Source organism: Pelecanus crispus, chromosome 5, assembly GCF_030463565.1.
Source record: "Pelecanus crispus isolate bPelCri1 chromosome 5, bPelCri1.pri, whole genome shotgun sequence".
NCBI lineage: Eukaryota > Metazoa > Chordata > Aves > Pelecaniformes > Pelecanidae > Pelecanus > Pelecanus crispus.
In genome coordinates this window covers 72,446,380-72,459,177 of record NC_134647.1, presented here as the reverse complement: position 1 = coordinate 72,459,177, position 12,798 = coordinate 72,446,380, and the positions used below count along the sequence as shown (strand labels likewise).

At 58.1% G+C, this 12,798-nt stretch overlaps 1 protein-coding gene across 1 annotated transcript in view; it reads left to right on the top strand.

Annotated features, from left to right (window-relative positions):
* Nucleotides 1-12,798, top strand: part of IPO13 (importin 13) — a 31,722-nt gene that overhangs the window by 18,227 nt on the left and 697 nt on the right. The window contains exons 7-17 of the mRNA XM_075711116.1: nucleotides 53-200; nucleotides 364-545; nucleotides 1,424-1,450; nucleotides 2,201-2,335; nucleotides 2,562-2,705; nucleotides 3,127-3,207; nucleotides 3,798-3,935; nucleotides 4,033-4,129; nucleotides 6,011-6,063; nucleotides 12,426-12,492; nucleotides 12,660-12,718. Of these exons, the coding sequence (XP_075567231.1) occupies nucleotides 53-200; nucleotides 364-545; nucleotides 1,424-1,450; nucleotides 2,201-2,335; nucleotides 2,562-2,705; nucleotides 3,127-3,207; nucleotides 3,798-3,935; nucleotides 4,033-4,129; nucleotides 6,011-6,063; nucleotides 12,426-12,492; nucleotides 12,660-12,718 (1,131 nt within the window). The remainder of the gene's footprint in view (nucleotides 1-52; nucleotides 201-363; nucleotides 546-1,423; nucleotides 1,451-2,200; nucleotides 2,336-2,561; nucleotides 2,706-3,126; nucleotides 3,208-3,797; nucleotides 3,936-4,032; nucleotides 4,130-6,010; nucleotides 6,064-12,425; nucleotides 12,493-12,659; nucleotides 12,719-12,798) is intronic.

Sequence of the window (12,798 nt, the reverse complement as noted above, 5' to 3'; positions counted from 1 at the left end):
GGGCATCACGCGTCAGTGCATGGCTCTGACAGTGCCTCTCCCACCCCGGCAGCACACGGAGGCCTTGCTCTACGGCTTCCAGTCCATTGCTGAGACCATCGACGTGAACTACTCTGACGTGGTGCCAGGGCTGATCGGCCTCATTCCCCGGATCAGCATCAGCAACGTGCAACTTGCTGACACCGTCATGTTCACTATCGGTGAGGCCTTTGCTCGCATGCTGGACTGGGGAGGGGGACCTCCTCTGAGACCGCTGCTGCCCAGCAATAACAGCAGCGAAAAGCAAAGCTGAGCATCCCAGGACGCGGGGAGCAAGAGCCTGCGGCACAGTCCTGTGGTCTGATCCCATCTGTATTTGCGCAGGGGCCCTGTCGGAGTGGCTGGCTGATCACCCTGTCATGATTAACAACGTGCTGCCGCTGGTGCTCCAAGCCTTGGGCAACCCTGAGCTCTCCATCTCTAGCGTCTCCACCCTGAAGAAGATCTGCCGGGAGTGCAAGTACGACCTGCCGCCCTATGCTGCCAACATTGTTGCCGTGTCGCAGGTAGGAGTCGGATGCAGATGGACGTGTGGGAGCAAGCTGGGATGAGCTCTGTGCAAACTCTTTCCTCCACAATGGATCAGGGCAGGGGGACGCAATGGAGCAGCTCAGGGCATCTTGCTTAGTGTGGCGGACTTCTTGTCCATCCTGTTCCTAAGCCAGTAGACCCAGTTGGCAGATCCCATGTCCTCCTGTGAGTGCAGAAATGGCAGGCAGCGGCAGACATGACTGCCAGGGGGTCCACTGGAGTTGCACTGGGGCATCCGTCCTTACCATGGGGCTTGTTTGCCTTGTTGGGAACGGCATCCTGCCAGCTCTGAACCTGCCAGGCAGCTGGTGCCGCTGCCAAGCATCTTGGGGGGCATCCTGGTGTTCAGACCTCTCTGTAGAGATTGAGCTGGTCCTTGCAGTGCTGGGGCAGGTTGTCCCGTGGTCTTTCTTGGCTCTCAAGATTTGGGACAGATGGGACTGGGAGTCCTGAGGCACTAGGAGAGGGGCTGGGGTGTGCATGGGAGCGGGTGGGGTTGGTGGAGGGCATGAGCTTCTGCTCTTAGAGCCTGGGGGACACCATCGCTGGAGTAAGGAAGCTCTGGCTGAGGTTGGCTCCCCAAGCTGTCCCGCTGCAGAGCCCGGCTGAGGCAGGGGCTCCTCTCACTGGGTGGCTGAGGGGACTGTTTGGGGGAAGAGCTTACCAGGGGACAAGGATTTTGCTCCCTGCCTGCAGCGGGTTGTGGGGAGGCTGTGCAGAGCCACGTGCTGCTTCTCTGTGCCCACACTGGTGTCAGTTGTCTTGAACTCCTGCATCAGTCCTGCCTCCTGGAAGGGAAGGGGCTTTCTGCGGCACTCACCCTCCTCTTTCTCTCTCCCCTTCCCTTTGGCAGGAGGTGTTGATGAAGCAGATTCACAAGGTAAGAGGGGCTGGCTCACACCTCTGGCTGGTTCTGCTTGCCCGCATTAGTTGTGCTCAGCTGAAGACACAAGGGGTGCCATTGCGAGCTGGGCTGTCCGTGAAGGAGAGCTCAGCACTGCAGCCATCGTGTGCGGGGCCAGGAGTACCTGCTGGCTGCCTCTTGCTGTGCTGCCGGGCTCCCACCGCACGCGGGCTGGGGTCGCGCTGGGGGGTATGTCCCTGTAGAGAGGGAATTCCCCAGGGAGACTTAACTCTGGCAGTTCCCAGTCCCTCCAAGCCCAACGATGCTGGGATGGCAGGCAAGTCTTCCAGGGGAAAAAGGAGGGAGATAAGTGTGGGGACAGAGCCCAGGCTGTGCCTGTGACCAGGACAGTATGGGACGCTTGACCCCACAGGGGCTGAGGCAGGTCTGTGCAAAGGATGGTGTGCCAAGGTAGGGTGAATGGTGCCAGCATGGGGATCTCTGGGCACCAACTGGTCTTTCCTTGGCGGGTTGCTGGGAAGAGGCCAGGTGTGCTGGTGGCAGAGCCCCTGTTCCCTGGGTTTTGCCATGCTGGTAGGGAGCTGCTCCCCTCTCCTGCAGTGAATTGCATCTAGAGTGACCCAGATAGAGCAGCTCAGGAGCTGCAGCACACTGGGGTCCTGGCTTTGCTAGCTGGGTCCCTGGCAGCTGTCTTAGCTAGCATGTGTGTGGTAGGGCTGCAGGCTGGGCAGTGACCTGCCCCATTGTGTCTCCTCTCTGTCCCAGACAAGCCAGTGCATGTGGCTGATGCAGGCTCTTGGTTTCCTGCTCTCTGCGCTGCAAGTGGAGGAGATCCTGAAGAACCTGCACTCCCTGATCACCCCCTACATCCAGCAGCTGGAAAAGTTGGCTGACGAAACGGTGAGTGTCCTTGTTTTACCTCCATCCAGAAGTGGCTTGTCCCGCTGGCTGTAGCCCTGGGGCTGCTGTCTTGAAGCAGCACTCTTGAACATGGGCTTAAGAGAGTGCAGGGAACACCTCTCTGGCACTTTGTCTCCACAGTTCTGGTTCCTCAGCATCCCAGAGGCCTGACTGTGATTGAGCAGTGTGGTCTATGTCACACTTTGGCTTTTTTTTTCCCTGGCAGCCCAACCCCTCCAACAAGCTGGCCATCATCCACATCCTGGGCCTGCTCTCCAACTTGTTCACCACCCTAGACATCAGCCACCATGATGATGACCACGAAAGCACTGAGGTCAAGAAGCTGCCAGTGCAGCAAGGACCCAACCCAGTGAGTACAGCAGTAGCTCGATGCTCTTTGCTATAGCCTGGCCAAAGCCTCACTATTCACTGCTGGTGTTGGGGGGGGGGGGGGGGCGGGTAATGAGGAATGCAGTGTGTACCATGAAGAGGGTAGTGCTGATGCATTCCAGCTAAAATAAGTCCTTCAGCTCATCCCACCGCTCCTGAGGTGGGCAGAGGTGACCTGCAGGATGCCTCTTGGCTGGGCGCTGCTCTGGAGGACAGCCCGGGCGCTGCCTGCTAGCTGTGAGCTGTGTCACTGCTTCAGCAGGGAAGAAAGCTACTCAGCTTGGGAGGGTGGAGGAGGCAGTGGTGACTGAAGGTTTGAGTCCAGGCAGTGCTTAGTCTTGAATCTTGCCTCCCCAGTGCCATGGCGGCCAATTCTCTTCAGTCCCTCTTGTTCCTTACAGGTGGTGGTGGTTCTGCAGCAAGTCTTCCAGCTCATACAGAAGGTTCTCAGCAAGTGGCTGAATGATGCCCAGGTGGTGGAGGTAACCAGGCTCCTCCTGTAGTGCCTGCAGCTCTGCTTGTCCTTGCTGACCTGAACTGGGGACAGCAAAGGACAGAATCTGGGTGATGCCCTGTAAGAGGGATGTCTTGCTGGGTTGTCTGAACCAGTGCTGCTTGCTGTCACCAGCAGCGTCCGGCTGTTCTTGTCTGTCTTGTGCCCCCATCAGCTCTGCTCCTCTCCAGTTACAGAGGCTGTGCCATGAGCAGGGAGATGGGGGTCTACCACGTTCCCTAAGGGCACAGCTCTGTTCTGACCCGGACCTGTGTCATCCGGTGTTTCTCCAGTTTGCTCAGTTCAGTAATGCCCAGGTGCAGCATCCCACCAGCCACCCTTCCCCCTGGCCCTCTGGGAGCCTTCCTGCTGCAGTGGGAAGGGTGCTTCCCGGTCTCTGGGTGCATCCTGTGCTGCAGGGCAGGGCACCAGTACCACAGCAGGTCTGAGCCCTCTGCCTGGCTGATCCCCGTCCCTGTTGCTAGCTCTTCCCTCCCTTGGGACCCATCTGTCAAGCCCTCCCCCGCCAGGAGAGGTCTACAGACGCCCATTGCTCATGCAGTCCCTCTTCTCCCGCAGTCTGTCTGTGCCATCTTTGAGAAGTCCGTGAAGACCCTCCTGGATGATTTTGCCCCCATGGTGCCTCAGCTGTGCGAGATGCTGGGGCAGATGTACAGCACCATCCCCCAGGCCTCTGCCATCGACCTCACCCGGCAGGTACGGAGCCGCGCTCGGGGCTGGGGCTGCCGCTCCCCAGGGAGGCTGGGGGCACGCAGGGCCAGCAGCAGCCTCAGTCCTTCTCTCTCTCTTGCAGCTGGTTCACATCTTTGCCCATGAGCCTGCCCACTTCCCTCCCATCAAGGCCCTCTTCTTGCTCGTTACCTCAGTCACGCTGACCCTCTTCCAGCAAGGTACGTGGGATTAACCCTTCTTCGCGCTGGGGCTGTTGTCAGGCTGTTGCATGCATGGAGTCTGGAGGCGTCTTACCAGGAATGGCTGTTCTCACTCCTAGCTAAGCTAATGGGGCCATCTCTGTTTCTTGGATTCATCCCAACCCCTGGAAGGTGGGTACCTTCCCTGCAGGGCAGCAGAAGCAGGAAACCCCCGGGTGAGACTCTGGACTGCCATGACAGCCCCGCTTCTGCAGCAGGGCTGGGTGTTGCGCGCTGCAAGGGTCGAGCCGGAGCTCCAGTCCCGCTTGGCAGGGAGGCTGTGCTCCCTAGGAGATCCCGGGGCTCCTCCCGGGGCCAGTGGTGCTCATAGTGGCCAGGAATCAAGCCCTTGCACGAGCAGGAGGATGTGTGTGTGAATATCTGGGAAAGGACCTTTTCAGAGTCACTGCTGGCCACTGAGACACTGCTGTGATGCTGAGGATGCTGGCATCCTCCCGCAGGGCAGGGGCCCCTCTTTGGCTCGCTGCCTGCACTACCAAAAGCGAATGGAGTTAGGACAGGCTCCCCCATGGCTCCCCTCAGCCTCTCGGTGACTTGCCCCATGATGGGGACAAACGTACCTTGGAGCTGCTGGCTCTGGTCCTTCAGCAGCTCCATTTACAGTCCCCAAGGGGTCTTGTCCTTTGCTCACAGCCGGGCGCTGGGTAGGGCGATGCCTCACCCCAGTACAAGGCTCAGAGCTCTCTAGAGAGGTGGGGGAGGCGTGAGGACCCCTGCTTCATCATCATGCCACGGTCCGAGCAAATCCCGCTGCGCTGAGGTGTCACTGGGGTCAGTGGCAAGCGAGCCGGGCTTACCCGGAGATCAAGTCCCCGCTTCTGCCAGTGGCGTGTAGATAGATGTGTGTATGCTGAAACCCTCTTGGCTCAGCACCCGGGGAGGCGGCGATGCCTCTGGGCAGCAGCAGGCATGTCTGCAGGAGGAAAGGGGAGGGGACAGAGCCCGAGCTGTGCCAACGCTTGGAAGCAAGCTTTGCTCAGGCAAGCAGCCATCCAGCTCGCTGTGTGCCCAGGACTGTGCTCCCAGCCACCCTGTGGTCCCCTCCGGTGGGTGGCCAGCCCTGAGCAGGGCGAGCCCCTTCTGCTGAGCCCACAGGTGGCGGCGGGGGCGGGACGCCTGACCCCGCAGGGGCCGAGATGTGTCTGTGCGCAGAGTCAGGTGCCAAGGTAGGGTGAGTGGTGCTGGCATGGAGATCTCTGGGCACTGATCTGCTCCCTCCCAGGAGGATGCTGGAAGAGACCTCCAGGAGGGTCCTGGACTCAGGGTCTTGGAGAGCATCTGGGAACGTGGCGGGAGGGCGACTGTGCCAGGGGCTCCTGAGCAGCTGGTGCTGGTGACAAGCATGTGCACGCCTGAGCCCGGCCGGGCCTGTCAAGCGTTTGCTGAGGTGTTGTCGTTCACTTGCAGTTATCTTCCAGGACCAAACGGTGCTCTGAAGACACCCGCTCAATCCCCACAGTGCAAAAGCTCTAATTCTCCTTGTGGAGATGGTGCCCAGCTAGTCCCTGCTCCTCCTCCTCCTCTTCCTCCCCAAGGACACGAAGATCTCCTCCTTGGCTCTGCAGCACCCAGGTGCTAGCTGGAGACCCTGGGGCTTCAGACCCTTTCCTTTGCAGTTTCTTTCTGTTCTTGGGTTCTCCAAGTTTCATGATTTTTTGTATGTTTTGTTTCTTTAACTTGCTTCAAGCTGCTCATGTTGCCCATCCCCTTCCCCACACACCCCTCCTCCCTTACACTCCTGTTTTCACTTGTAAATTCTTTCTGTATCACATAACTATATGATGTTGAGTTGCTGTTTGTATGATTTTTCTCTTAAGTTACATCTTTATTATATTTTAGGGCCCAGGGATCATCCTGATATTGTTGATTCATTTATGCAACTCCTGGCACAGGTGTGTTTTAGTTTCTTATTCATTCACTTTCTGTTCTCTCTCTTTCTCTTTTTAATTCAATTTAAACCTATTTTTAGCTTTCTGTTGACAACGTTTTTTTCCTTTTAGTTGAATATCGAGTTTCTCCATCTGTTTCCGTGGAAGTTGAAAACAAAACATTCTCCTTTAGTTCTGGGTTCGCACCATCCCCAGGGCAGTGCCCTCCTCTGCAGGGCAGCCTCCAGCTGCCACCCCCTCGCCTCGCCGAAGCCGGCGCGGGGCGCTTGGGGCTGCTGCCGTGGTCAGCCTCGGGTGACAAATTAGAGCATTAAGTGGATGTTTTCCGAGCCGTTTACCTGCCCTGTGACCGGTCCTCCAGAGTGGGGACAGGCTGAGCTGGCTGCCTTGCCCCGGGGCCGGTGGGAGGAAGACCCTGCCCGCGGTAGCAGGCAGCTGCCGGTGTTTGGCTCTGAGCAACGTACTTGTGATGGCACCTGGACCTGCCAGGGTGCCACGCTGCCTCCCGCCCCGGTGGCCTCTTTGGGGCGGTGGCAGCACCTGCGTCTGCAGCCTGGGAGCGCTCCTGTGCCGCCAGCTCGGTGGCACGCAGGGATGGTTTGCGTTGGCGTGGTGGGGGCTGCGGGCTGGCTTGTGGGGCTGGCACTTGTGTCACCACTGGCAGTGGGCGGGCAGGGCCGGCGCTAAGCTCTGTGTGCGTATACTCCTGCTGAGAGCAGTGGGAGCCCGGCATGCTCCTCATGGCCCTTGAGGGAGAAGCCCTGAGGTCCTCCATGCACTCAGTGTCCCCGTTGGAGATACATCCCCTGGCACCTACCCAGAGGGTGGGTCGGTGGCAAAGAGGGGCCGGCAAAGTCACTTTCTGCTTCATTTCTGTAATGATGAGACCTCTGATGGTGCGTGCTGGCCCGGTGGGTGTGCAGGGACACCTGCCCAAGCAGCTTGCCAGAGCTGTGGCCATCCTGCCCTTGCCGGCAGCCCAGGAAGGGTGCCTGGGTGCTGAGCTGTCAGCTCCCTCCGATGGCAGCTCGGCCCTCGTGTGGGTCTTGTGGGATGGAGCAGGCAAGGGGGCTGCACCTCGCCTCCCAGGGCAGGGTCTGCCCCTCATGGGTCTCACCTTGACACCCAGATCCCACTGAGAACTATCGCATCTCGCAAAGCTGTATCTCAGTGTTTTCTTCCCTGCTTTTCCTCTTGAGAGATGTAATGTAATCGAGGTTATCTGAAAGCGTTCACAGCTTTTGCTGGTGCCAGTTTTGGAAGCTGTGACCTTTAAACAAGGGTTTTGAATGTGATGGGAGAATTGGTGAATGGGGTCTGTGTGTGAAGTTCGTGGAGATGTCCCCCCTGGCCACTCAGTGCTGTCAGGACCTCCGCTCGAGCGCTGTGCCCAGTTCGGGGCACAACAGTTCTGTAGGTACAGACCAGAGAGCACAGAGAAAAGGATCTGGGAAGATGACCACCTTGTACACATGGTGAGGAGGAAAGGCTGGTGGGAGCCTGAGGAGCTGCATGAGTCTTGGGGTGTGTAAAAGGTAATGTCCCAGTCATAGGTAAAAACCCCTTTTCTGTTCTCCTCGAGTGGAACAAACAGTCACAGGAGGAAATCATGGAAAAGGATCCAGGTTAGGCAGTAGGAGATCTTTCTAGCAGTGTGGGGAAGCACTGGAAGGTCACTCAGGGAACTGCTGTCACTGGGAGGGCTTGAAAATACTGAGCAAGCCTGTTGCTCCTGGAGGGCAGGTAGAGGTGATCCTGCTGGAGGGGTAGGGAATTAGGTGACCCTGAGAGACTCTTCAAGGCTATTTGTTGTTTCTTTGGAAAGTGCTGAGTTTTGCTCTGGCTTGGGGTCCTTCTCTGTGTCTGGACATGGCACGTTTGTGCTCTTTTGGAGAGAAAAGTGCAACTGTGCTGCACTTCCACGGGGTGTGCTCTCAGCAAATACCACCTATCCTGGCTGCTGGGAAGCTGTTACATGCTGCCTTCATGGGCAGGATCTGCAGGCAATGCTGGGGCAGCATGCTGGCAGCCAGCCTGGTCCCTGGCACACCGGTCTCCAGACAGCCCACGTCCTTTGGAGGTCCTGTTACAGGAGCAGCTCAGAGGCTCCTGCCTCCATGGCTGCTCCATCAATGGATCACTGCGAGGTGCCTGATGTGCTGCGAGCCCACCCACAGCCACGCAAGACCTGATGTTTTTCTGGGCTTTTTATTCTGGCAACCCCACGGAGACCAAAGGATCCCATCCCCGTCCTCTTTCCTCATGCGCAGGACTTGTTTCAAGGTTTCCTTCTCTTCCTTGGCCTGCCTCCCTTCCCAGACTGATGGTCTGGCGGGGTGCTTTGAAACCCATCAAGAAATGGCCTTGCCATCCCTGCTTGGCTCCTTGCTCTCAGGACTTCAAGAGCTGTCTGATGACAGAGGTGAGTCTAGCCTGTTCTCTTCCAGAGGACCACGCTCTGTGGTGATGCTGTTGAGCATTTGTAGATCCAAGGATTAAAGTCGGAGAGAACTGCAAATCTCCTCAGATCCAATTTTCATGTGGCAGGGGCTGTGTTTTCATCCCAGCCTGCTCCGCCTGCAGAGCCCTTGGTGAAGTAACGCATATTCCAGAGCAGCAGCGAGTTTGGACCCAAGAGTGTGTCAAGGTGGAGACTTTCCCGCTTCCCTGACTGTCTGCTCCTGTGGTTGATCACTTCAGTGGAAATATCATCTTCCTTGTTTCAAATTTGTCTGGTTTTTGCTTGCAGGCAGTGTTTTTTGTCCTCTCCCTCTGCCAGCAAGTACTTTCCTACCTTCTGATAACTCAGAAGAAGCTCCTACCTCCTGATACCTGCCCATCATCCCTCTGTCACCAGCTCACAGGGAACCATCTCTCTGTTACAGGATTTCAGTTGACTTTACAGTACATTTATTTGGGCTTGGTTGCAGCCTGTGGGACTCCCCAGTTGGTGGGGCTGATGTTTTTGGCACCATGTTAATTGGCAATCCACCCTTGATGATGGCTGGCTGATCACGAGAGCATGCTGGCTTAAACCAAATGTCTTGCAGATGCCAGAGACCGTGGAATTATTGTTGCTACTCAAAGCTAAGTATAAAATAACCAGTCTGCCATAAAGCTGCACGGAGCGGTGCTGGCACCCTTTGCAGTGAGACCTGTCCTCAGCTGCTCCCCTCCCAGCTCTACTGCGTGCTGGGAACGGTGCAGAGCATTGCTGCTGCTGTGCCAAAGGGGAGCATCCCGCCTGGAGGGCTGCGGGGCTCGGTGCCACCGGCACAGCCGGAGCGCCCATGCCCAGGACCACACAGCCACGGCAGCTGGGGCTTGCACCCAGGTCTGTGTCTGCAAACGCAGGCAGGAGGTTCTGGTGTTACAGAGCTCTTGCCCACACCCTGGCCAGCCGGGTATCACTAGTGTGCATGCTCCCAGTTGCAGGTAGGATTTTGGGGCTCTCCAGCCTGCTTCCCCACCGGCAGCTGCAGGCACATCCACCCACCCTGGCAGGGCTCCACGCCAGCACAGACCTCGGGAGCGCTGCAGTCACCTCCCCTGACCAGGAGCCCAGGGGCAGACTGGGCAAGCGGGGCCTTGCCAGGTAGAAGATGCAGGACTGACCTTCTGTGATGACCCAGCCGCTGCTGTCCCCCACCTCCCTCCCTTCTTGAGCTGGTCCAGGCTGCACGCAGCAGTCCTTGAGCTCTCCACCGCGCCTGCTGCAGCCGGAGTCACAGAGCCCTGTGGAGGACATGGGCTTGGCACCCCGTCTCCCCAGCAGGCAGGGGCTGACTGCTCCTCACTGCCCCGGTGCCTGGCCAAGCTCATGTGCCCTTTCCAAAGCTGGAGGCTCTGCTCCGCCAGGCGTGTGGTCTGGGAAGAGGAGGTGGTGCTGGACACAAGGGTTTGAGCCGTGTGCTCTGGAGAGCTGCAGAAACTGGCCGTGCAGCTCCCCACTGTCCCCTGTCTGCTGGAGGAGTGGGGTTTGGTGTCCCCTCGGTGCCTGCCTGCCTCTGAAGAGCCAGGCACAGAAGAGGAGCCTGCTCTGAAGACCTGTCTGGGGTTCTCCCAGCTGCCATGGAGAAGAACCCAACATCCTTTCTGTGCCAGCCTGCAGGACAGCCCTCACCAGAGAGCCAGTGCCTACCTCTGCAGTGACTGCTGCAGCAGAGGATGTGGGAGGACATTTGAAAGCATTTAAAGACCTGTCTCCATCCCAGAACATGTGAGCAGAGCTGCTTTGGCAGGAGATGGGGAGGACAGACTGGCAGTAAGAGGCCCCAGAGCTGGAGCAGGTTTCCTGGTGCTGAGAAAGAGCAGCTGGACCTACCTGGTGCCAGTTACTAATGGGAGAAGCTCCCCAGGGCCCCATCTCATGGGGGTAAAAAGCATCTCTGTCTACATTAGACGTGTGCATGTATGCCCAGGTTGAGTTTGCACTCTGTGCACCCTTGGTGGAGGTGGTCTACAGGATGGAGCCCTCCCAATACCAGGGCACGCTTTCCCCCATGGCACTGACGGATTGAGGAGCAGGTGCTGCAGCGAGCCTGCAGGCGAGCCCAGGGGCTGTCACAGGTCTGGTTTGGCTGGGAGAAGCATCGTGCAGGTAGGTGGCAACCTGAGCATGTTGGAAGACCCTTGTGCCAGCTGAACAGTCTTGCAGTGTGCAGGACATGGGTTAAAACCAGCCCCTTGGATGGGCAGGGTAGAGGGACCTGCAACTTTGGTGGGATCACAGGAGCCAGCTGCCCTCGAGTAGCATGCTGTTGGGAAGAGGCTTGTGGTCATCACTCTGGAGCCCAGACCAGGGCTGGGGGCAGCAGGGTTAGTCCTCCATGGTGAAAACTACGTGTCTTGCAAGCATTGTCTCGTATGGAGCCTACTAGACAGCAGCAGTCATGATGAGTGGATGTGTTTCTAAACCATTGCCCATATGCTAGCTAGCCTTCCCATGTTGGTGCTAGCGCGTCAGGAAGGATGGTGCACACAGTCTGTATAGACACACACAGGTATAATGTGGGCCCTGATCGCCCCCGTGAAGGTCTCTGCTTTTACCTAGCAGGGAAGCAGGTCCCTGCAATTGTGCCCCCTCCGCCTGGTACAATGATGCCTTCAGTGACCAAACCCGAGTCCTCTCTTGCAGCGTATGATACAAAGAGTCAGAAGGGAGATGGGGTAACCCTGAAACCTGCTACTTGGCTTCTCAGTCTCCAGCATATGTTCTCTGCACTGGGCAGATGGCTGTGGGCTTTCCCTGGAGAAGAAGGGGTGGGAAATAAGTCCATTTTGCTCCAAGTAGAGACCATGGCTGTGGGCAGATGGCCATGCATCCTGAGCACTGCTGGCTGAAAGCTGTCCCTGCTTTCATCCCTGGGAGCAGGCTCAGAGGGAGGCAGTGGCCCTGCACGCAGCTCAGCCCAAGGGTTGCCTGCCCTGGTATCCTGCTCTCCGAGCTCCAGGCACAGAGCAGGGCCACTCCAGTGCTGTGGCTGCTGTCCCGGTGTCGCAGTGACAGCAGGGCAGGAGGCATGGCTGCCATCCCCAGTGCTGGCCTGCAGCAGTGGGCACGGTGGCATGGTGGTCAGGGCATGGATGTTGTCGCTTTCTGTGGCGGGGCAGAAACCCTTCTCGTGGAATGGCAAGCACAGACTGAAACATTTCTGTCCAGTAACTGCCCAGTGCCAGCACACGAGGGGACCAAGTCATTGCATGGGGTGCCACAGCTCAGGGTGTCCCCAGCAGCAGTGCCTGACCCCCAGAGTGGCTGGTGGGACCACCAAACGGCAGAAAAAACCCAAAGCTTTTCTGATCTCAGACTTGCTGCTCGGGAACTGCCAAGCAATGTTGGCATCTCGTTGTCATCTGTGTCCTGGAGCCCAAGCAGAGCAGGCTGCTGGTCCAGTCTGGTGTTACTGCTTGAACCAGTAGCTGTGACCCCCAGGGACACCAGCATCTTCAAGAGGAGAGGAGCAAAGTGCAGAGGTGGCAGGGCTCTGCTGGGCCCCACATGGCTGCCCTTGTCCCGGGAGCACTGCTGCTGCCTGGCCTGGTCTGGTGGGACAGCCCTCTGTCCTCTGTCTGATGTGTTTGTGTGTACGCCGCCGTGGCATCTATCCTCAGGTCCTGGGGTTGGTGGTCCCTGAGTGTAGCAAACTGCCTGGCTGTTTGATTGACAGTTCCTCGGGGGGGGGGGGGGGGGGGGGGGGGAAGTGATAGTTTCCTGCTGTACTGTCTGAATCTGCTGTTTACCATAGGTGTGCCCAGGTAAGTGTGCATCCAGGCAGAGGCTGTCTGGGGCACCGGGATCCTTGGAGGCTTCCTGGCTGCCTCTGCAGCTCTGGGTTTATGCTGCCTGTCTGTGTGCCTTGCAGGCCCTGAAAAGGAAGCCGGACCTCTTTCTGTGTAGCAACCTGGATGTCAAAGCAGTCTTTCAGTGTGGTGAGTACCACGGGCATGGGCATGCACTCCAAATCACGCTGTGGAGAAGCCAGGCTGCTCCTCCTGCAGAGCCAGGCGCAGACCAGCCAGGGACTGGGGACTACATGGCTGATTTGGGATGATGTGCGGGGTTTCTGGCTGCTAACTAGGGTGCTTTCTGCCTGCAGGTGTCCTTTCACTCAAGTTCCCTGAGGCCCCAACGGTCAAAGCATCCTGTGGCTTTTTTGTGAGTATCATGGTATCGTGCCAAGGGGATGGGCTGCAGCCCCATGAGGGACAGGAGGGTGGGCGTGGGGCTCTGGGTTG